Source organism: Ceratotherium simum, chromosome 20 (assembly GCF_057802395.1).
Source record: "Ceratotherium simum simum isolate JZ-2026a chromosome 20, ASM5780239v1, whole genome shotgun sequence".
Taxonomy (NCBI): domain Eukaryota; kingdom Metazoa; phylum Chordata; class Mammalia; order Perissodactyla; family Rhinocerotidae; genus Ceratotherium; species Ceratotherium simum.
Window position 1 is genome coordinate 50,136,243 of NC_141919.1, and position 24,464 is coordinate 50,160,706.

General features: G+C 49.2%; 1 protein-coding gene across 1 annotated transcript in view; it reads right to left on the bottom strand.

Moving 5' to 3' along the window:
• B4GALT1 (beta-1,4-galactosyltransferase 1) overlaps positions 1-15,494 on the bottom strand; it is a 49,997-nt gene extending 34,503 nt beyond the window's left edge. Inside the window, exon 1 of the mRNA XM_004428363.3 lies at positions 14,955-15,494. Coding sequence (XP_004428420.2) covers positions 14,955-15,372 — 418 coding nt within the window. The 5' untranslated portion in view covers positions 15,373-15,494. The remainder of the gene's footprint in view (positions 1-14,954) is intronic.
• Between the last annotated feature and the right edge of the window lie 8,970 nt (positions 15,495-24,464).

The window sequence follows — 24,464 nt, forward strand, 5'->3', positions numbered from 1 at the left end:
ATGAAATGATCAAAGGTCACATTGCCAGTAAGGAACAAATTGACAGCACATGCCTCCAGATATCAGGCACTGAGAACTCCATGTCACTCGTGTGGCATTCTTATCAAAACTGCATAACCTGAACCTCGTCACAAGGAAACATCAGACAGACCCAAATTGAGGGGCCTTCTACAAAATAACTGGCCTGGACTCTTCAACAATGTCAGTGTCATGTAACATAAAGAAAGACCCAGGCATTGTTCCACATTAAGAGACCAGAGACACAACAACTGAATACGATGCATGGTCTTCAGTTTTATTACAAGGACATTCTTGGGGCAACTGACAAAATCTTCATAAGGTCTGTAGATAGTAGAAACTTTTCAATGTTGATTTCCTGATTTTGATCATTATACTATGGTTATATAAAAAATTCTTGTTTTTAGGAAATACATACTGAATATTTAGGGGTAAAGGGACATGGTTCAGAATATATCACACACACACATACATATGGAGAGACAGAGAGAGAGAAAAGAAAAAAGCAAATACAGTAAAATGTTTACATTTGGGGAATTTAGGGGAATCCAGAGGATATCCAGAAATTCTTTGTATAATTCTAGCTACTTTCCTGTAAGTTTGAAGTTATGTCAAACTTTTTAAAAATTAAAAAAAAAAAAGAGCTGGGTGAAAAAAATTAAAATGAGCTAGAAAATAATACCATTTACAGAAGTTAGAAATATATACACTGTATGATCCATTTATACAACATTGTTAAAAAGACAAAACAATGCGGAGAACAGATCAGTGGTTGCCCAGGGTCCTGGGCTGGAGGAGAAGGTGACTACAAGGGGAATTTTTCGGGTCTGGAACTGTTCTGTATTCTAATTGTGGTGGTGGTTATACAAATATACACATTTGTTAAAATTCATAGAACTATACCCAAAAAAGTCAATTTTACTGTACATTAATTTAAAAAAATAAAATTTTTTAAATTTAAAAATGCACATATATAAAGCAACAGCTCCCACTTGGCAAGAGCAAAAACAGACACGCATTAAACACATTGGAACGGTTGGCCACGGTGGGGCTGGGAAATGGAGTGGGAGTGAGAACAGAAGAGAACAAATAAATAAGGCAAAAGAGTGCATGACGATGATGGGCCAGGAAATAAAGTTTGATGGCTGGACGGACAGGAAAGAGAGAAGGAAGAAAGCATAGAAGAAAATAAATATGAGAGTGGTGGAGGATGGAGCTGGAGGTGTCCTTCCAGAGCGGTAGAGGGGAGAAAGGAGACCTGACCTCTAGACCAGACCTCTAGACCAGACCAAGGTCCCTGAGGGAGGCCTGCAAGACTGTGGGGACGGATTCATCAGCAACGACACCCTGACACCATCCGACATGAGAGCACAGCTCACTTCCCCGCTCTGACTTCTGCCTCACCAGCTGCCTGACGACACTATGGCTTCCCCTGTAGTGCTGCCTACAGCCAGAGAATTCTAAGCCACTTGACAACAGTTCTAATCTCCCCTGTAAAGCAGCAATTTAGAAGTCCAGCATGTAAACAAGTCTCATGGGAGTTCTATTACTGAGTCAGCTGCCCTTCTAATCAGTTCTGGAGCCCTGACTGAATTTCTGGACCAGTGATGCTGGTTATAAGCACATCCCCTCTCCATCTAGAACCAGACCTTAGACTGTGGAGAGCCTGCTGCCCTGTGGGCCATCTGGGCAGCCAGCCAGCCATGCACTCCCAACAATACCTCTTTGGTATCACGACCACTTTAAATGCAGCCAGCTCCCGTTTCCTCCTCTGAAGGGTGAGGCTAATAATGTGTTCTTTTCAGGTAGTAAATAAGATAAGGCATATACATACTTATCACGTGCTTAGCACTAATAGATGTTCAATAAATATTACTTTGCCTTCTCCTTTGACTCCCTAGAACTTCAAAGCCTACAGACTCTTACAGCCCTATGATCACAAGTGCCTAAAATTTCACATTTCTACTCTGACGCACCAGCATCAGTGATAGATTTGGAAGAGTCTGGGAACTCTAAGCGTCCTTTGGGTATGATATAGGCTTCTTGCAACACACAAGGGTTGAACAGCTATTCTGTTCATCTTTTATATAAGGGACAAGTACTAAAATGTTAAAGAATAAGTTAGGAAGGGAACGCAGAAGAAAAATTTTATAATCTTGGGATGATCAAGCGTAAAAACAACCTGAAGTGTAAAAACCTGAAGTCATAAAGGACAAGAGGGACTTAAATACATAAAAATTCCAAACTTCCATGTGGTCAAAGATACCAGAGATAAAGTAAAAAGACAAGCGGCAGACGGAGAGACCATATTTGCAAACAATATATAATAAAGGAGTAATATCTGTAGTATTAAAAGCTCCTACAAACATTTTAAAAACTAATAGAAAAAGGGGTAAAAATAAGAACAAGTAAGAAGAAATACAAATGGCCAAGAAACACACGAAAGTTTGCTCAACATCATCAGTAATCAGAGAAACAAATTAAAACAAGACACCACATTTGACCATCATATTGGCAAACGTACAAAGGCTGCTGGCATGGACGTGGGAAACAGGCACTTCCCATGCAATGTTGATGAGTCTGAATTGGAGGGCAATTAGGCAGTATCAATCAAAATGTTAAAAGTCCATGATCTTTAGATCTAAAATCAATAACCTAACTTTCCACCATAAGACACTGGAAAAAGAAGAGCAAACTAAACCTACAGAAAGCACAAAGAAGAAAACACTAAAGATTAGAGCAGAAATTAATAAAATAGAGAAGAGAAATCAATGAACCAAAAATCGGTTCTTTGAAAAGATGAACAAAAATGACGTACTTTTGGCTAGACTGATCAAAAAAAAAAAGAGAGAGAGAGAAAAGATTCAGGAATGAAAGACGGAACATCCCAACTAACCTCACAGAAATAAAAAGAATATAAGGGAATACTATGAACAACTGTATGCCAACAAATTTGACGACTTAGATGAAGTGGACAAATTCCTAGGAAGATAGAAACTACCAAAACTGACTCAAGAATGAATACAAAATCTGAATAGACCTGTAACAAATAAAGAAATTGAATTAGTAATCAAAAAGCTTCCCACAAAGAAAAGCCCAGGCCCAGAGGGCCTCACTAGTGAATTCCACCAGATATTTAAAGACAAATTAATACAAATCCTTCACAAACTCTCCCTAAAATTGAAAGAACACTTCTCTACTGATTCTGAGGCAGAATTACCTTGATACCAAAATCAGACAAAGACATCACAAGAAAAAAAACTACAGATAATTTATTTGTCAAATATACACCAATAAAGCTGGAAAAAAAACCCTACAGATCAATATCTCTTATGAATAATAATCCTCAACAAAATACTAGTAAACTGAATCCAGCAGCATATAAGAAGGATTATATACCATGACGAATTTATCCCAGGATTTATCCCAGGAATTCAAAATTGATTTGTATCTGAAAAATCAAGGTATAATACACCATATCAATAGAATAAACAACAAAAACCACATGATTATCTCAACAGACACAGAAAAAGCATTTGACAAAACACAGCACTATTCATGATAAAGCACTCAACAAACTAGGAGCAGAAGGGAACTTCCTCACCTGATCAAGAGCATCCATGAAAAACCCACTGCTAACATCACACTTAATAGTGAAAGACTGAATGTTTTCCCCTAGAGATCAAGAACAAGACAAGGACATCCTCTCTTATTCCATCTATTCAACGTCGTACTAGAAGTTCTGACCAGGGCAATCAGGCATGAAAAAGAGCTGCTCTAAGAGTTAATAAAAATCATGCATGTGAAGTACTTTCGCCATGCTTGGCACATGGAGTGCTGAACGAGCATTATCTGTTGTGGGAGTGGCTGACGTGGTTATGGCTGGAGCCTAGGACCCTAGATTCACAGCCGCTCCCACTGACTGAGTTTTGAAACTGACCAACTTACTCATCCCTTGACTTTTGATTTTGTGCCTAGAATTGCTGGAAGGGGCAGGTGGGTGTGGATTTGTCCAGTAAGACTCAGTCCCGGCTCTCAGGGCCCCCTGACAGTCGCCCCAGCTCCACAAGGCTGGCCCTCGTGAGGGCAGCCCTCAACTGTCCTGCAGCGAAGCCCTTTAGCCCTACTGAGCAGGACTGCATGGCTACATCAGAACTCCCAGCAGGAAGAGACTCCAGAGAGCATCCAAGCCAACCCCTCATCTCATTTAAAGATGGGTAAACTGAGGCCCAGTGAGAGGCTGTGACTTCTCTCACATCACTTCGTAGGTTGGCACCAGAGCTGGGCTGAAGGGCTTGGCATCCTGGCTACCAACACCAGCTCCTGAGTAGAGTAATGACGGGCTATCTACAGGTCTGTGCCTAAGTTCTTCTAACAACACACCGGGCACAGGCCGCTGGGCACCCCAGGCTGAGCCCACCTACGTCTAGCCCCCATTTTTTAACACATCCCTTCTCACCTCCTGAGACTCCACCAAACATCCAATGCTCCCTCCACGCCTTCCTCCTGACCTCTTGGCTATCTGTAGTCTATGACGGCCCCTCCTCAGGATACTGACAATGTACCATGGGGAAGACAAGGCTGTGGATCACACAGAATCCTGGCACACCTGACACAGGGCAACACACACTCCAGGTTCTCAGTGCTGTGGATTCACAAGATGGGGGCATTCTCCCGTGGCCTGGGGTAGGTCTGTTCATCTAAGCCAGGCCACAGACTCCAATAAACCCTGGCTCCAGGCTAAACCCTGGCCCTAAGCTGTGGTTACAGCCTCACACTTTTCTCTCCTCCTCTTAACTCTGCCCCACTGGGGATGAAAAACCGGCATTTGGAGGAAAGTTTACTCTGTAGCCTCCGGTGCGGAATGTATGCCTTCTGTGCCCAAGGGGACGGGTTAGGCACTCATCAAAAGGTAGAGTACTGATATTACCACATACCTCATTTCATTCAAACCTCTTATCTACTCTTTGAGCTAAGAATTATCTCCCTATCTCACACAAGAAGAAAGTCTTGCCCTGGGTCCCCCTGGGGAACAACATGCTGGACAGCAGCTCTGGTCTGATTCCAAATGGACCCAGAGAGGACCCCGTTGAGTCACAGCTGATTGCCGTGGAATGCAGCAGAGAGGACATATGGAGTGGCTACAAGATGAAGGGAGCAGCTGTCACAAGTAGAATGCACCCTGTCTGCTGGACTTGTAAATCTTTGGTCACGGAAATCACTAGTTCTAAAGTCATTCTACCAATTACGCAAATCTGCAGGCTCCTGTTTACAAAAGAGGCATGTGCCTGGGGGGTGGCTATAGGGACAAAACTGGCCATTCATACTTGTAGATCTTGGGCTATTGATCAACTTATATTTACCCAATACAATTTAAAAGCCTTTCCTCATTTGGGCCCCGTTTCTGGAGCCCATAAACCAGGGCTGTCAGATCAGAGTTCGTCCACATGGGTTAAATGGTCAAGCACCGAGGCTAGCCCATCAGAACCCAGCACGGTTTCTGTGGATGGTGGCATGCAGTGTTTCCAGCAACCAACACACCAAGTTTTAGATCAACACCATTTTTAAGCCAGGCTTTTAAAGCCAGAATCTGCCCCCATTCTAGATGTTTGGCTTTACAAATAAAGGAAGAAGGAAAGGATCTTATCTTGTGGCAAAGGTGCTTGAAATGTTGAAAGAGCCACCAAGAAGGTTCTTGATACCAGGAACCTCAGCAGGAACTGCCAGAGGCAATGGCTTACAGGAACAGGCTGCACTGTTCAGAGCAGCCACGGTGCCCTACACAGGCAACTTTCTCTCTTTTTCTCTGTCTCTCTCATACACACACACACACACACACACAACATACACACAGGCTGGGAGTGTAAGTGTGAGACCCCAGGTAGACCTGACTCTCCCTCAGAATTCGTGCTCTTTAAAAGCAAATTTCCCTGGCCCAGGAATTTACAGTTTAGGGTCTATGGATTATTATAACCCTCCCGGAAAGCAAAGTGGCAATGTGAACCAGTGTTGTAAAGATGACCATACTATCTGGCCTAGAAATTCCTCTCTAGGAATTTATCCCAAGGAAATAATTCAACTGAAGCAAAGAGCTACACACAGCAAAAATGTTCAAGATTATCTACGATGGTGAACCCTGGAATGTTGAATGCTAAGGGAATAGCCATAAGAATTTTAGACAGCAGCTACAAAAGATAATTAGATAATTATAAACCACATGACAGTTCGAAGATAATGTTGAATAAAAACAGCAGAATGCAAAACAGTTTCACACTATGACAGCAATAGAGTAAAATATTTATGCATTTGGAAAGTAATGGCAAGTTTTGTTACAGTGGTACGTGGTACCAGAGTGTTATAGTGGCACCGCTGTACTGCTGTACCCCGTGTTACAATGGTAGGTACATTTTGTTACAATGGTACATTTTTTTAAACGGTACGTTGTTACATTTTTTTAAAACATTTAATGTGGTAATGTATTTTCAACTTAAAAAAACAAAAGGAAGAAATTGTACAAAGCAAAAGCCAAAACCTTCACAAATAAGAACTATTAGTACTACCAATAATAGACAACATATATTCAGAACTTATTCTGTGTCAGGCACTGTATTAGGCCCTTTCATGCCTACTATCTGAACTTCACAACATCTGTGAGGTAGAAACTATTATTATCCCCATTCTCCAGGGGAGAACATTGAGGCACAGAAAGGATAACAACTTTCCCCTATCACACAGCTAGCCAGTGTGACAGAAAGAAACATGCCCAGTGCCATTTCAAAGGTCATCCACCTGCTAAAATCTTTATGCCTGCTTAGACAGAGATGACGAATCCTCAGCAGAAGCCTCACAAGAGCCCTGAAATGGGCAGTGGGTAGTGAGTTTCAGAGGGAATTTCAGAGGGCTTTCATGTTGCAAATATGACCAGGATTTCCCCCACAGCAACACAGACTCCAGGAGGAAGAAAAGAAAGGGCGCTAAGATCAACAGGCCCAGCCCACTCAAACTTTACAGAGGGGAAAAGGGACCAGCAGGGTTGGGACTTGCCCAAAACGATGTCACGAGTTAGGAAAAGAACCAGACCTTGGGATCCTCACTCGAGTGGCCTTCGAGGCTTGGCCCTCCCTCCGCAGGCCATGAAGCCGCTCTTTCTGTACCCCTCTCCCCTGCACCTTCCTCCCTTCAGCCCCTCAGTCTAGCTGTCCTCGGCCTCCCCCTGTCAGGCACAGTTCCGCTACACCACCTTCTCTCTCTTTCATCATCTTCCCGTCACCCTGCCTCCGCTTCCTGTCCTCTCCTGCCCCGCGGGTGAGTGTATGCAACAGCTGGGACTTCGGCTAAGGCATTCTCCCCACGTGACAGCAACTAGAGGAAATTACAGGCCGTCGGCCCTGCCCTTCCCAAGCAGGGACTCTGTTCAAACATGCTGAGAGACAGTGATGCTAAAATCGGTGTTTGGAAGAAAGGCCCTTCATTTTGCCTCTGGCCCTGGCCCAGACCACCCATCTGGCTCTGTACATCTCCTCAGGGCACTGGGAGCACCCACGCTTCCTCTCTCTGACCACACAGTATTGCCAGAGTCTATCTACTGCTGAGGGGCTTCCCAAGAGTGGGGACCAGCCCTTGTCCACGTCCATCTCCTGTGCTTCGTACAGCGTAGTTACCGATAAAAGTTTGCTGAAGGAGCAAATGAGTTCCCATCCATCCTCTTCCTTGAGGCCCTTCCTAACTTTGGGGTGAAGACTCAAGTCTACCCATTCTTGGCCGGGACGGGACCCTGCCTAGGCTGCCTCAAGTGCTCATCTGAATGTCAGGAGCTACCTAACACCTCACCACCAAGCCCCTGAGCTCCTATAATGCAAATACCAGTTTCTCTAGGTCCACCCTGAACTCGGAGGCTTTTCCTGTTTTTTCAAGCTGGCGGTGTCCTGAAACACCAACGATGGCTCTGTGGTTTCAGGATGTCAAAGGCAAAAGGACATTATGCAAAACAGGAAGCAACTTTTGAAGAAATTTTTAAAGGCATTTTTAGAATGCACCCTGTCATGGGGCCAAGCAATTATCGAACCCCCTGCCAGGGCCCTTCTCCATGACCCCCGGAAGCATGTGGTGGGGCAGGAAGCAGCCTGACCTCACACCACGCTGGTCACGCTGGTCTGACACAATTCTGCCCCTTCCCTCATCAGCCTCCCCCTGATCCCCAGGCTCTGTGCCAAACGACCCCTGGCAGATTCCCAAATCCAAAGTGTCCCTCGGAAGAGGAAAATTCAGCTCCAGTAAGGATGTTCAAAGTGGAATAACTTCAAAATAGACACCTTGGGAAGAGACTGGCCCACTGGCCTGAGGCCAGATCGCTCTAACCCATCAGAAAAAGCCCCAACCAAGGGTCAGGCTCTGCTGGTCCCCGAGGGTTCTCCTAAAAGGAATTCCTGGAAACCCATGGGCTCTCACTTCATCACCCCTCCCCAGATCTCAGGAGCCCTGGAGGTGGGAGAGCCGTGCAGCATTTTCAGAGTCTGATTTGCTGGCTTGTTCCCACACCTCCTGTGGAAATAGTCACATCTCAGGGTGTCAACAGCACCGGGTTAGCAAACTGGTGTTCACCCAGCACCATGGCTGCAGTGCCACAGTCCACAGAGGCCCAGCCCAGGGACTTGGCTGCCAGGGAGACAAATGGAGAAGTTAGTGAGAAAGCTGACTCCTGGGGCATCACCCCCACTGCTTCTGTTGACAGCAGACTTCTGCTCAGCCCGATCCCAAGAGCCTGTCCTCCAGCCTGGCCCTCTGCCCCTACCCCCAGCACTTCCTGCACCTAGTTTCCTTTTTAATCAGAATTCTAGACACATCCTTCATTCAGCAATAAATGATACTCATCGGCTAGCACGAAACAAACCTGTAATTTTCAACGGGTCTATCCTTCAGGAAGACTGTTGAAAACCTAGCCCTTCTCAAAACGCATTCACCCCTTTTCCTTTTTAGAAAACTCTCCTATGGAAACAATCCAAAAAGTACATAAAGCCTTATGCACGAGCCTCACCGGCCCACTAAGAAAAAACAAAAACTCTGTGTGTGTGTGTGTGTGTGTGTGTGTGTGTGTGTGTGTGTGTGTTTGTTCAACAACAGTTGAATGATAAAAGAAAGTTACGGCACATTCAGCTGACAGAATGATACAGCCTTTGTGGTTTCTAGAGGTGCATGAGCAAGTCTGTGACGAAATCTTAAGTGGAAAATGCTGGACACCAGGCTATCTGTATTTATCTATACCAATCTCTCTGTCTATCTATAAAGGATTGGCTACGTTCTTAAACACGTACAGGAAAAGACCAGCAGGAAAGTTGTCAACATGTTAGAATGCCAACACGATAGAATATAGGTGTACTTTTCTATCTCTTTTAACTTTCAAATTATTTTCAATGAGCCTGCATTACTTTTCACAAAAAGGAGAAAGAGATTACCCACTCCTCAAAAAAAAAAAAAAAAAAAAAAGGCAAAAGCAGAGACCCACAGCCCCAGCCTCCAGCATCCCGGTGAGGCAAATCCTTCTCCCCTCTCTCTCTGGGCTTCCTGAGGGGCTTCGGAGGGGCAGCAGGGGGGTGGAGAAGCAGCTACATAACATACCCAGACCAGGCATTAAAATCACTGCCAAAGAATTCAGCACCAGCCAATTATATAGACCCTGGCCTTCGTTTGTGTTGGGAAGGGGCAGGCTGAGGCCAGGCTGAAAAGTGGAACTTGAAACACTGCGTGAGTGAGTCAGCCCTTCTGCCTTTTAAGGACGAATCCCTTTAGGCCACGTTCGCCCAGAACTAGCTCCCAGCCAGACTCTGTCCCCTACCCCCAAGCCACCACAACCTTCCAACCTGAAGGTCTCTGACCTTTAGAATAGGATCTGAGCTCTCTCTCCAAGCTGGTGACCTGTGTGGGCCCAGCTAAACACAGAGGCTCCAACCGCGGAGGCCTTTGCAATCACAGCCACAGCCTGGATCCCAGGAACCCTCGCCAAGTTAAGGGACAGGAGGGGCCCTGAGGAAGTCACCGAGTCCAATCCCACGCCTTGTTAGTTCCCAAAGGAGTCTGGGTCTGGCTGGCTGGCCTTTACGGTGACCTCCTTGCCCAGAGACCACTCTGGGCAATGCCAGAGCCAAATGTAAAATGGCCACAGGGCCAGGGCCTCAAGAGATTTAAGCCAAAAGGGCGAACCATGTGTCCTAAAACAACCGGATTGCTGCTTAACTGGAATTTCCAGGTGGACACGGATTCAAGCAGAATCCGAGTCTCTGCTTCTTGTCAGAAGAGGCAGGGACACTGAGTAGGGAACAAGGTGTAGGAGGCACTGGGTAAGCGGGAGAAATCACCAGGTTTGACCTGACCACAGGATGACTGAGCAGAGGCCAGCTGAGCCCCCAAAGTCTGGAAGATCCCCAGGGTGGAATCCAGGGAAGGGCTGGGACAGCCTCGGCATTACCTGTTCTGTCATTCCCAACCCATAAATCAGCCTGGTCCCAGCCAGGGAATCCCTACCCTGCTGCTATCCACAGACGGTAATACCCGGCCATATGGCTGCTGATGCCTCATTACAGTCATCATGAAGCATCAAGTTAAAGATTACCCAGCAGAGCTAATGCGAGGCTTCAGAAATTAGAGGGACATTGTCACACAGTCAAATAAAACCAGAACTGGACAACTTTCCTATCAACTCTGGGTTTCTGAATAAAAGAAAGAAAACAGAAAAGAAGAAAAAGAGGGATGGAGAGGGAGAGGGACAGACTAAACGCACACACACGCTTTGGTTTCCCTAAATGACATCAGCACGGTTTAACTGTGCCTCCTCTGCCCAAATTGTGAGTTCCTACAGAGAAGGCATTTTGTCATCTTCCTCTCTGCAGCTCTGGCGCCAGGCACAGGGCTGGAAATGGATGGATGAAGTTACCAGACACCTCAGCCATCAAGGACACCCAGACAAGTTGCCACCATACAAGATCTTACGGACGGACCCACAGACATACCTAGCAGGGACCTTCCCAAACTCGAGGCCACATCAGGCGGCCCTGAGCCTCTGTACCAGGTGTTACTGGGCAACAGCCTCCAGGAAGAGCACTAGGCAGGCAGCAGGATACCTGGCCAGCTGGCCATTGCCTGGCTGTGTAGCCCGAGGCATGACCCCTCCCCTCCAGCACAATGAGGGATGGGGGCCCGGGGATGGGACAGTCCCATCCTGGAATGCTGCAGTTTGAGTCCAATCCCACATTCGGCTCTTGCTCCCCAGGCCCTGAGGAGATTCCATCTTGTTCATCAGGTGGAGGCTCCCATGCTGGCTCAGAGTCTGAGGCGAACTACAACAGGTAGGAATCACTTCTGCCACCATCAGGCTGAGTGGAAGAAAGCGAGTCAGAGAGTCATGGAGGATATTTCTCCATCTCAGACTGTTCAACAAGAAGGCATAAATTATTTTCTCCAGGAAAAGCAACAGGACAAAACTGGTTTAAAGGACTAGTTACCCAAACTCCCAAAGCTTAAAGATCTGGACACAGGGGAGGCTCCCTGGGCCTCGGCCAACCTCTGGGATGAGGCTCCAAGCCTCATCCCCAAAGGGGAGAGAGAGCCCTCTCCCAAGCTGAGGCCAGGACATGTGTGCTCAAAGTCCACTCTGTCCCGGACAGCCTGCTTGTGTCCACATGTGTGCACGTGGGGGCTGGGGGGAGGAGGAGGCCACGTGCTGGTGGAGAAACACCTGAGAGCAAGAGCCCAGCAGAGACCCAGCAAGTGTTTTTTCTGCCCAAGGGTGTAGACAGGGACAGAGGCTTGGCTGACAGCCCCCACAAAAGCCGGGGAATTGGCTCATGGACAAGTGCTCTCCCAGGGCCCTGGCTACCTGTGGCTGCTGTTTGCTGGCCCCGGTGCCCACGACTCTCTGGTGCCCACCTCTACATCAGAGGCCTCTTTTGAACAGATGAAGAGGCTCTCCTCAAAGTATAGCTGAGCAAGAGGGGCCTCTGGGGTCTAAGCAGGCCTGTGCTCACCACCCCCCACCCCATGCACCCTTGAGGGGACTGTACCAACCGTACCAGGCCCCAGTTAAGCCCCCAGGTCAGCCCTGCCTTCCCTGACCAGTCCAAGCTGAGGTACTGCCCGTCCCCCCACCCAGCCTCTCTCTGGGCTGGCGGTGCCAGCGCAAGTCAAGTCACACTGAGCTGCCGCCAAACGTGAGCAGAGATAAACATTCTGAGAAAAGAAACGCAAGGCAAGGTCACCCCTCCTCCCAGACTAACTACATCGCAGGCAAACACCAGGCAGCCAGAAAAGAGAGCCTCATGGCCGTGTCCAGTGGAGCGGAGGCTGCACAGACCCCCGAGGGCCAAGAGGACGGTGCCTGCAGGCCTGAACTTCCCAGGAGAACTCCCTGGGCACTTATAGGGATCCTCGGGAAAGGCCACCTTCCCCCCGCAGCCCTCACTCCCGAAGGCCTCCCACCAGCCTGTGGGGGGCCTGAGGCAGGGCCTATGATGGCTCCAAACCCTGCCACCTGCCCCACAGCACACAGATCGTGGAGACAGAGACCAGATTCAAACCCAAGTCTATGCGGAGTCCATCCCAAGGCTCGGACAGGCCAGGACAGATCAAACAGTGCCCCGTCGGCAGCCCAGCCTGGTGCCTGGCTCCTCTAGCGAAGGGCATGCCCGTTCCCCACCACCTGCCAGCCAGGAGGAATCACAGCATCTGGCCCAGACCACTGGACACCAGAAAGTAGAGCCGAGTCGTGGAAAGGAACTGTAAGTAGTGAAAAGGCCACCGCTCTAAACCCGTGGATGCTTTCTCCCAGCAACCTCAAAACCACCCTGCAAGGGCTCTGGTGACACCTGCCCAGCTGAACAGATGGGCTCGACTCCCCCAGCCCACAGACTCCCGGGGAGACTTTCAGCTTTCTCGAGGCCCCCTCCGGGCCAGGAGCCTCTCCTCCGAGAGCTGCAGTCAACCACTCAAACCTAAGGGCTCAAGAAAAATGAAGAAAAACCCTCGGCCCTCACTTTCTGGGGCTCCCTCAGCAGCAGCCTAAACGTCACGGTCCCATGCATGTCACACAAAGGCAGCCAAGCTAGAGAAGGCCCAGGGCCTCTCTCCTCGCCCTCCCAAACGTTCTCTCTCAGGAAGTCCTTTCATGCTGCAAATTCAGAGTCGGTTCTGAAACACACCAGCAACTGCTCACCGACCACTAGCAACACCATTACACCACCAACAAAGCACAAGTGGGTCACCACAGCCTCCCGTGCTTCGTCAAGAAGACCCTATACCTCAAACACCAATCTAATGAACTCTGGCGTACTTTTAATTTGCTAATTAATTTCTCTTCCTTACTGCACTATGTCCGGGCAACAATTAAAAACAAAAGAACAAAACCTGGCGTCTCTGGGGTCTGAGGACTCGCTCTTCCCCCTTCTCTCTGCAGTTCAGAGCCATCTCCACGGGAGTCTGAGAAAATGGAACTTCAAGTCCTATTTGCCACATACTTAACATACACAATCTCATTTAGTCCTAAAAATAACCCTGCGAGTTAAGCATCGACAACCCCATTTTCCACATGAGGAAGAGATTCTGAGAAACTCTATAACGTGCCTGAGGTCGGACACTTAGAGCAGGACAAAGACTTGACTTCATTTTATAGAACGAGTCTGCTTCTCAGACTAACCATCAAGTCCAAAGGAATTTGATTTTCTGCTTTAAAAAAAAGTCCCCCTTATGACCACAATTCATGTCTAACTCCAAGAGCTTCCTCCCAAACTTGATCTGAAAATATTGACGGAATTACCCGAGAAATTGAGCAAGAGTACGTAGGAGGCCTGGTCTGCCAGGGCTCTGAGTAAAAGGGACCGAGCTCCCACCAGCAGGATTGCCGGCCCTCCTGCCACGGCCTCTCACTGGGAACAACATTCTCTAAAGCCTGGCATTAAGTATGAGCAGCCACCTGTCAGGTAATCTTGGGAGCAACCTGTGGCTGCCTTGGGCCTGACACCCTGTGGATTATAGGTCACGGAGAGGTCTCGGCAGGGGCTCAGCCTCCTCCTGATGTAGGGAATGCAAACCCACCTACCCAAGCTCCCAGCATAACTGGTTACCGTTTAGACCTCCAGCCCCAAGGGTACAAACATTATACTCCTACAAACACCCTCAGCTTGGGAGGGCCTGCTTACTTAGGTTTGGGGAACCTACAAGGGCAGGAAGCAGGGGAGGAGGGCCCCAGGGCAGGGATCTACACAGAGGAGGAACTGAACACAACAGTGATAATTTATTGAAGGCTTACCCTCATTAATGTAAACCCTTGTTCACATTGTTTCATCTAATCTTCCAAAACAACTCGCTAAAAGAGACACCATTTATTATCCCCATTTAAGAGATGAGAAACCAGAGGGTTAGGGAGAAGTCATTTGCCCAAAAGCTCAGGAAGAAAGTTAACCCACACTCAGGACCGAGTGATTCTATGGGAAGACAAGAGCCGTGAACTGGGAGCTCAGCTCCCTTCCCCACTGGAGGCCTCACCATCAGTCCTCCAAACCGGAGCGAGTTACTCTGAGCTGCCTCCTGGTCCCTACCAGAGTTAGCAGGGTGAAGGCGGCTCCAAGCCCTAAGCAGACTCAAACTCCAAAACTTGTTGAGGTTTGGACCAGAGCAGGGAAGTCTCCAAGGCCTTCTCGGGTTCTGAGGCCGGAGGGGCCTGCGGCTTCCCTATACCGCCCCCGCCTCAACTTCCAACACGAATGCAAAGGAACTCACCTCCCAACCTCTCACCCCCATCCATCCTGGAACCTGTCTGGGATTAGGGACTCTGATCCGGAATAGGGAGGCTGGCTGTCGCGAAAGAGGGCATGGGCGAACGTCTGGGGGACCCTGTCGGGGAAATCCGGAGGAGTCCCAGTCCTCGGACTGGCGCCGACCCGAGTCCTTACCAAGCAGCGGGGACTCCTCGGGGCAAGCGGGCAGCGACAGTGCTGTGCTGGGGGACACGGAAGCCAAAGTCAGGTTGCGCGCGGGGCCGGGCCCGGGGCGAGAGTCCGCGTCCGGGCGGGAGACGCGCCCCGGGCGCGGCTCCGAGGGAGCGCCCCTAGGCAGCGGCGGCGGGGCGCCTGGCGGTCGGAGCTCCCCGGAGGGCTGCCCGATGGCGGCGGCGCCGTTCGAGCCGCCCTGCAGCGATGTGGAGACCCCGACCAGCTGGGGCAGGCGGCTCAGGTCGCGGCCGGCCAGGTAGTACACGAGGGTGACGCCGAGGTGCAGCGCGCAGACGGCCACGAGCAGGCGGCAGGCCCGCTGCAGGGACGCGCCCGGCATCGCGGCGCTGCCGCCCAGGAGCGACTCCCGAAGCTTCATCTTCCCGCCGCCGCTTTAAGAGGGGGGTGGGCTGCGGCGAGGAGGGCGGCCCGCCCGCGGGCCCCCGGCCAGGCGCTGCCGGACCGCGGCGCTCGGGGGAGGGGCCGGAGCGGAGGCAGGAGCGCGGCGCCGGCGGGCGGGCGGGCGGGCGGCGGGATGGGGACGCTCCGGCGGCCGGGCCGCGGAGCCAGGAGAAGAGCGCCCGGGGCGCGGGCGGGGCGGGGCGGGGCGGGGCCGCCGGCGGGGCGGGGCCGGAGCGGGGATTTTTCTGGACCCGGGCACGGGGCGGGGCCGCGGGGGCCGGGCGGGGGGGGCGGGGCGGGGGCGTGGGGCGGGGCCTCGGGAGGGGGCTGCAGGGGCGGGAGGTGGTTGCAGGGGCGAGACCTCGGGAGGGGGCTGCAGGGGCTGGAGGTGGCTGCAGGGGGCCTCGGGAGGGGCTGCAGGGGCGGGAGGTGGCTGCAGGGGCGGGGCCTCGGGAGGGGCTGCAGGGGTGGGAGGTGGCTGCAGGGGCAGGACCTGGGGGGGGTGCTGCAGGCGCAGGACGGGGCTGCAGGGGCGGGGCCGCAGGCGCAGGACGGGGCTGCAGGGGCGGGGCCGCTGGCGGGGCGGGGCCGGAGCGGGGCTCTCTGGACGGGGGCGTGGGGCGGGGCCTCAGGAAGGGGCTGCAGGGGTGGGGCCGTCTCTAGGGGAGGTTCCCACTGGGGCTCTGCCGCTCGGCCGCGCACCGCCCTCTTCCCGGCCTTCGGGTGGGCCTCCGGTCGCTGGCAAGCCGCGCCCCCCTTCCCCTCCGAGCCGCCGTCGAGAGGCGCCGCCACTTCCTGGGCTGTTCAGGGCTGGGGTGCGGGCTGGGCCTGCTGCGCGGCGGCGGAGCAGAGGGCAGGGAGGAGAGCAGGCGGGTTGTCCTGAGAGTTAGGGGCCGCCGCGGCGTTCCAGCCTGGGGGCCAGGGGGAGGGGCGGAGAAAGGTTGCCCGGGAAATGGGCTTCGAGGCCCACGGCGGGGTGGGACAGTCGCGGAGGGTTCTCTGGGTCGTTCGGTGCCGGGTCCCTTGGCCTCCCTAGGCCCCTCTGCTAATGGGGGTCCCAGCCGAAAGACGGGGCTCCCCCCGTGTCCTGCAGAAAAGAAAGTAGATGAGGCTCCGCTTCTCTCCTATAGCCCAGCCTGGGGACCTCAGACCCGTCCAGCTCGGTTTAGGGTGTGTGGGTGGGTGCCTCTTCTAGCGCATCCTGCCCCGCGAGGATTCATGCTCGGTGGGGGGGGGCGGGGGAGTGGCAGGAGCCTCAGTAACTCCCACGTCCGCATGCAGGAGAGCAGCCGGCTTTATTTACCATCTACACTGGCTTGGACACAATCCTGTGAAGTAGGAATTGTCCCGATCTTGCAGATCAAGAGATCAAGGCTCAGGAAGGTTGAGAAGCTTGCCTAAGACCCCACAGCTGGTGGGAAGACAGAATTCCGACTCCAAAACCTTTATTTACCACGTTTACCCCTTGTTGATTTGCAGGTAAGGGCTGGAGGCTGTGGGGGTGAGAAGCTTAGGCGCTGAAGTTGCTTGGTTCAAATTTGACCTAGAGGTCACTCCTCAGGCCCACCTGGTGCCTGAGTGAGCAGGGACACCTCACCCCTGGGGAGGACTCACCGAGGTGCTGCCATTGATGTGGATGGAGGAGCTGAGGGCTCTGGCAGCCGCCTCTGCTATGGGGGGATGATAACAATAGCTACTGTAGAAGGGGAGTTTACTATATGCCAGTCAGCCACAAGCCTCACAAGTCTGTGAAGTAGACGGTTGTTACTGTCTCCATTTCACAGATAAGGAAGCAGGCTCAGGAGTTGACACTTGGTTGTGATCATACAGAATCTGCTTTCTTCACTTGGCTTCCTGGACACCAGGCTTTTCTGATCTTCCTCCCTTCACTGGCTACTCTTCTGTCTCCCTCTGCTTCTCCTCCTCTCTGCCAGTTGTTGAAGGCCCCAAGCCATAGTCTGTGGTGCTCTTTTCTGTCCATACTGGCTCTCTAGGAGTGATGTCTAATACCTATATGCTGATGACTGCAGAATCTCTATCTCCAGCCTAGACCTCCAGACTCATATTCACCTATCAAACCCAACACATCCAACCCCCAAAACCCATCCCTATGCTCCACTCCCGTTCTTACCTACATCAGAGAATGGCACCAGTGTTCACCAGTTCCCCAAGCCCAAAACCTAAAAAGTGTCCTCGATGTGCCAGTCTTATTCTCAAATGCCATTTCCAATCCCTCAGCAAGTCTTGTCAGCCCTAGCTTCAAACCATCAGCATTAACGACTCACTAACTCTGCTGCACCATCCTGGACCAAGCCACCATCATCTTGCCCTGGGTTGTACAGTAGCCTCCTAACTGATCACCCCGCTTCCACCTCTTCCATGCCCTCTCCCAGTCTGTTCTCCAAACAGCATCTTGGGAGGTCTCTGTAAGCATAAATCAGATCATGCCATTTTATTCAGAACAAAATCCAAATCTGTAGATGCCCTGTCTAGTCTGGTTCCTATCTCTCTTCCCCGTCTGCGTCTGTCATTCTCTACCATGCTCTACCTGCTTTAGCCACACTAACCTAACTGCTCTTCCTTGAATTTGCCCTCTTTCTTCCTGCCTCAGGCCTTTGTACTTGCTATTCACTTAACCCGAAATACTCTTCCCCCATACTTTGTTCAGATCTCTCAAATGTCACCTTAGGAGAGAGATCTTCTCAGACTACCTTCTCAGAATATTCCCCCACCCATATCTGCTTAACCTGCTTGATTTTTTTCAGAACAGCTATCACCATTCAACATTACACGTTTATACATTTGTTTATTGTTGTCCGTCTCCCTCGTTAGGAGGTTAGCTCCATGAGTGCAGGAACTTTCTCTCTTGTTCACTCTTGTATCCTCAGCTCCTAGAACTGAACCTGACACAGAGTTGGCATTGAATAAATATTTGTTAAAATATCTGTTAAATGAATGCTTATGATCATCTTGATAATGCGGGAGGCGGAGAAGGGAAGGACTATTGCTAAGCTATTTTAAAACACAAAAGTCAAAAGCTTTTCACCAGGGAGTGGGTAAGGGTAAAGCTGACCCCAACAGCCTATGCCTAGAGGAAAATGGCTGGCCAATGAGTGAGGATGGGTCAGAATAGTCCCTCATCTGAAAAATGAGGAGAGGGCAGAATGGTGATGTGTCTTCCATATGTCCAGATAATGGCCAGGAGACAGGATTGAGGGGACTTAGGGGTCCCAGACCTATGCTGGGACCCTCTTCTGGGTCCAGGAATCGAGGAAAAGGAGCAACACTTGCTAACTGTCTGTCCCTTGGGAACATTCAGAGTCCATAGAAACTTGAACACCAGCCTCATCCGGAGGTCCCCCCTCCAGAGGTACCTAGAATCAGTTTCTTGCTTCAGAAAGGTCCAGGTCAGAAACCTGCGGGATAATGTCGTCCAGCTGTCCATACATGAACTGGTGTGAGAGACAGAGAGACAGACCCAAGGAAACCTTCTCCAGCTCTTTCCACTCTCAGCTTTGTCAGGTGAAAAATTAATCCCATCAGGGGACACACCTGGAGAAGGAAGTCGCGGTGCTGCCCAGCCGGAAGCTGGGATCGGGTTTAATAGTTTGCCCATCCAATGCTGATCTTTCCAGAACCACCCAGCGCTCTGCCTCTGCAGGCTGCCTGCAACTGGTTCGTGGCATTTCCTCTGCCCTCTCACCCTTATCTGCACCTATCAGTTTACATTTCTGTTTCACCCTAGTAGATAAGAAGGGCATAGAATAGTGCCTGGAACATAGTAGACAGTTATTTCTGTTATCTATTTCTGCATAACGCCCCCCACCCCCGAAAACTTAGTGTCTTATAACTAACAATTTCTCACGATTGTGTAGGTTGACTGGCAGTTCTGCCTCACATAGTGTCAGCTGGGCCCCTGGCACAGTTGGAAGTTCCAAAATGGCCTCACTCACATGGCTGGCAGTTGGTGCTGGCTGGGGGCTGGGTCAGAATGGGTCGTGGGTCAGGGGCCTTGGTTCTGCTCCAAGTGGGCCTCTCCACAAAGACCTTTCACATGGCTGCTTGGGTTCCCTCACAATCTGCAGGGTGCATCCCAAGAAGGAGCATTTCAAGAACAAAGAAGATGCAGATCTCTTAAGGCCCAGCCTCAAGCATCACTTCTGTGGCCATTTTAGTTAAAACAACTTACAGGGCAGTCCAGATTCAAGGGGAGTAGAAATAGACTCCACCTCTTGGGGGGAGGAGGGGTAAAGAATTGGCAGCCATCTTTTTTGGTCCCCGTAGTTTGCCCAGTGGCCACAAATTATTTAGATTCCTCCCACATGTAAAATACATTAATCTCCTCCCAAGATCTCCCAAAAGCTCATCCCATTGACTTCAGGCTCAGGCTCTAGGTCCAGAATCTCATCATCTGAATCAGGTCCAGGTATGGTTCCTCAGATTGAGGGACCTGTGAACTATAAAACAAGTTACCTTCTTCCTCCTCCTTGTCCTGAGGAATTAAGTCCAAAAGCCATTACATAGGGATGAACAAGGTAGAGCCCAAACAGCATAGACAGTGTGTCAAAGCCCAACTGAATGAGGAGAGGGGTGGGAGGGTGACAGCCCCATACAGGGTGTCAAAGCCCAAGCAGAGTAAGGACCCATGGGGTATCAGGGTGTTAGGGGCTGCTGTGGAATAGGGCAGCCCCGAGCAGGGTGTTGAAGCCCAAGGGGGATGAGGAGGTTGTGAAGTACAGAGAGACTGATGAAAAGTGACTTATATGTGGATAATAAGTCACCCAAGTTTCTGACTGTCAGAGAAGGGAGTTACAAATATAGAAAGGAGAAAACTAAAATGAACTTGAAACTTGATTGGAATTGGAGAAATTGGTGTGAATTTATGGTTTTCGATGTATAGATAATGAAATAGATATAAATGTAAGTGTGTGTGTTTATATGTAAAGACCAGTGAATATCTGGGAGAAGGCCTGGGAATAGAAACTTCCCGATAACAATGAGCACATCTAGCACCCAAATCTTGGTATCTAAACACTATTTTCCAATAAAAGGAACTTGAGGGCCGGCCCCGTGCCTTAGCGGTTAGGTGCGCGCACTCCGCTGCTGGCAGCCCGGGTTCGGGACCCCAGGCACGCACTGACGCACTGCTTCTCCAGCCATGCTGAGGCCGCGTCCCACATACAGCAACTAGAGGGATGTGCAGCTATGACATACAACTATCTACTGGGGCTTTGGGGGGAAAATAAATAAATAAAATCTTAAAAAAAAAAGGGAACTCGATATTCTTGGAGAAAAGGCTGATTTCAGGGATAGATCAGGGATGTTACAAGATGAGCCTGGAAAATCTTGTGCCAGAAGGTAAGAAAGAGCTCGAAGAATGGTGAAGATATGTCAAATGAACAGAGAAATCAGTTTGAAGGGGCTCCCACTGGCCAAATTTGAAATGATTTGATCATGAAAATAAATATTGATAGGAACAGTTTACAACCAATTGAACAAAATAGGAAAGCATGAGTTCATACAGATATAAAGTTTGATGAGTAACAAGATATTTACATAATTTCAAAGTATGTCCCCCACAAAATACTTATAATTTCAATGGGAAACATTAGAGAAATCCAAATTGTGTAACATTCTCCAAAATAACCATCCTGAAATCTTAAAAGACGTCAAGATCGTGATAATCAAGGAAAGACTGAGGAACTGTTCGCCATTGAAGGAGACTAAAGAGAGATGACAACCAAATGCTACACCATATTTGTGAAGCGGATTCTTCTGCTGTAAAGAATATTTGGGGGATGATCAGTGAAACTTGAATGGGGACTAAGGATAAGATGATAGTAATATATCAATGTTAATTTCCTGATTTTGATGGCTATGTTAGAAATATGCATATAAGATTTCGGAGTAATATGGCATCATGTCAGAAACTTACTCTCAAATAGTCAAAAAAAAATATTTGTGCTAAACTTGCAAATTTTCTGTAAGTTATCTCTCCCCACCCCCCACCACAGCCCCATCCAATATACAATGGGAAGACAGGGACAGGAAAATCACAGTAGACACTCCCACTTAGAAAGGGGGTAATGAAAGGTACATAATAGTCACTAGTACTTAGGAAATCTGAGATCCAATAGTGCACAGGACACCAAGTCTACCTGCTCGAGGTGGCTCTTATCTCTACCATCTGGGCTGTTGGCTCCATCCTCTGAGTTATTCCTCCTTTTCCATAAGAAATAGGCCTTGTGCAGTGGAGTTAACTTGTGCAGGCTGCTTCTCTGGGTGTACAGTGTCCTCATTTCATTTTGAACTGTCTTTGTCTATTTTAATCCAAGCCAGTGATACTTATGCTAGTACAATTCTCTTAGGAAAAAACAAAAAGCAAAAAAACTTTGTAGGTTTCCCATGAATCTTATTGAGTTTCCACTAGACAAAAACCACACCCCCAAAATCTCCGGATAAGCCCCTCCCTTCTTTAGGCTGTGAGTCAGGGTGGGTGCTGTGGGACAAATCCTTAAGATTCTCAGAAGCACTTCTGTCTAGCTGAGAGGTCCAGGAGGCACTGCTTGAAATCTTTCTGAGATTTTTAGAGTCATACACTCATATCTTTAGGCCAAATTTTACTGGGAATGTCCTGGAATTAATCTTTCCCTCTGGGTTTTAGTTTACTTTGAGTATCTTTTGCTGGCTGTAGGCACTGTCCCTAGCCCTGTGTAGTTCCTCTAAATTCTGCTTGAAACAAGAGTTTCTTCTTTCTGTGCTTTTTCATAGGCAGCTAAAGGGAGTCAATTGGAACTTTGAACATTTTGCCTGGAAATCTCCATAGCAGGACCACAAGTTTATTTGATACATTTTGTCTCATCCAAGTTACTGCGTGTTGCTGGTATGTAACTTAGGTCCCCAGTAATCTCCAGTAACAATTTCCTTGCTGATTTGCATCCTCCTTACTACTCTTCAGGACTCTGCAAGCTTCCTGGTTCCAAAGTCAATGCTATATGTTTTATGTTTTTCTTGTGGAAGCACCCCACTTCCAGGTGCCAATTTCTGTTTCAGTTATCGATTGCAGGGGTTGGCAAACCAGGTTCCATGAGCCATATCCAGCCCTCCACCTGTTTTTATAAAGAAAAATTTATTAGAAATCAGCCATGCTCATACGTTTACCTATTGTCTGTGTTTGCTTTTGTGCTACAGTGGCAGAGTTGAGTAGTGCCACAGAGACCATATTGCCTGCAAAACCTAAAAAAAATTACTATCTGATCTTTTATAGAAAAAGTTTGCCAACCCCTGCTATTCAAAAAACTACCCAAAAATGAGTTTTGTAAAACAACAGCAATTTAGTATTAAAATTTTGTGTATTGACCTGGTGGTTTTCTGCTTCACATAGTGTTGCCTAGGGTAATGGAAAGTCTGGAAGGTACAAATGGCCTCACTCACATAGCTGAAAGTTGGTGTTGATTGCTGGCTGGGAGTTTAGCTGGAACTGTTAGCCAAAGGTCTCAGTTCTCCTCCATGTGGGCCTCTCCACATGGCTGCTTGGACTTCCTTACAGCATGGCAGCCAGATTCTAAAAAGGAGTATCCCAAATGCATAGGAGGGAGTGGAAGATCTCTTAAGGCCAAGCCTTGGACATTATACAATGACACATCTGCCACATTTTGTTGGTCAGAACAAGTCACAGGGCTAGCTTAGATTCAAGAGGAGGGGAAATAGACTTCACCTGTTGATGGGAGTTGTGGTAAAGAATTTGTGGCCATCTTTAATCCATCACAACAGAAACAAACTGTTTGTCAGGATGCTACTCCCATTCACACTTTGCTCTGAGTGCCCAGCTGGACTTCTTCCTGTGACCTGAACTGAAATCAGATTCCTCCTCTCACCTCTTTACCCCAATCCCCATAAAGTGCCTCTAGCACTGGATCTAGGCCCCACACAGTACCTTGGCCATCCATTCCTAGCAACATCTACACCCAGGACAGGATATGCCCACAATCTGTTGGGATGAGTTCTTTGCTTCACGTGCTACTTTCTAGGATCCTAGAAAGGCCAACAGAAGCCTAGGAACTGCCTTCAATGCTGTGTCTGAAAGTCTGTTGGAGTATCTCCTCTGTCTTAGTTAGTTATTGCCGTAATAATGCTGCCTAGCAAATAACCACCAAATCTAAGTGCCAGACAACAATGAAGCATATATTCCTCTCTCATGTGTCCATGGGTTGGCTGAGGCAGCTCTGCTTATGGCTGTAGTTCTGAAGGTTAGCCAGGTAAGTCTACTCCATGTGTCTCTATTCTTCTGTGATGTCTACCAAGGGCACGTTTTTCACATGGTGATGGCAAAACCACAAGACGAGGGAGAAAAGACAGCCATTGCATCTTAGGGACGACGCTTGGAGTGGCCACTTCTACTCACATTCTGTGAGCCAAAGCAAGTCACCTGACCAACCCAACATCAGCAGGGCAGGAAAAGGTATTCTGCCTCCAGTGGGAGGAACTTCAAAGTCACATGGCAAAAGGATTGGATATAGGGAGTGGTGAAGAAATGAGAATAATGCAATCCTCCACTCTATTTTCTTTTTCTGGAGCTAGGATGGTTGGTGGGAGTTGTGTTCCAGAACTGCTCACAATTTGCACTTCCTCTGGCCTCCTCCCTCCCCACCTCTGGTTTCCTGCGCTTCCCAACCTGCCCTATGGACTTGGTCAGATTTCAGAATTGGAGGGAACCTAGAAGGACACCAACCCTACCTTCATCCAATGAAAGATTTCCACGCACAATATACTCTCTGAGAGTTCATCCAGCTTTGTGTGCACACCTCCAGGACAGGGAGCTTACTGTACCGTGAAGCAGCCTGCTCCGTGGTGAATATCACTGACCCAACAATTAAGCCCTTCTTATATGAAGCTGAAACTCACCAGTAGCAGTGATGCCAGCTATGTTCCTTGGAGCCACAGAGGATAAACTGAATCCTCTCTCACTTGATGGTCTTTCCGTTATTTAAAAAGATCAGGCATGTGCCTTCTCCCAACCTGAAGACCACTCCTCTCTAGGCTGACTAATACTTACCCTTTCTACTGTTC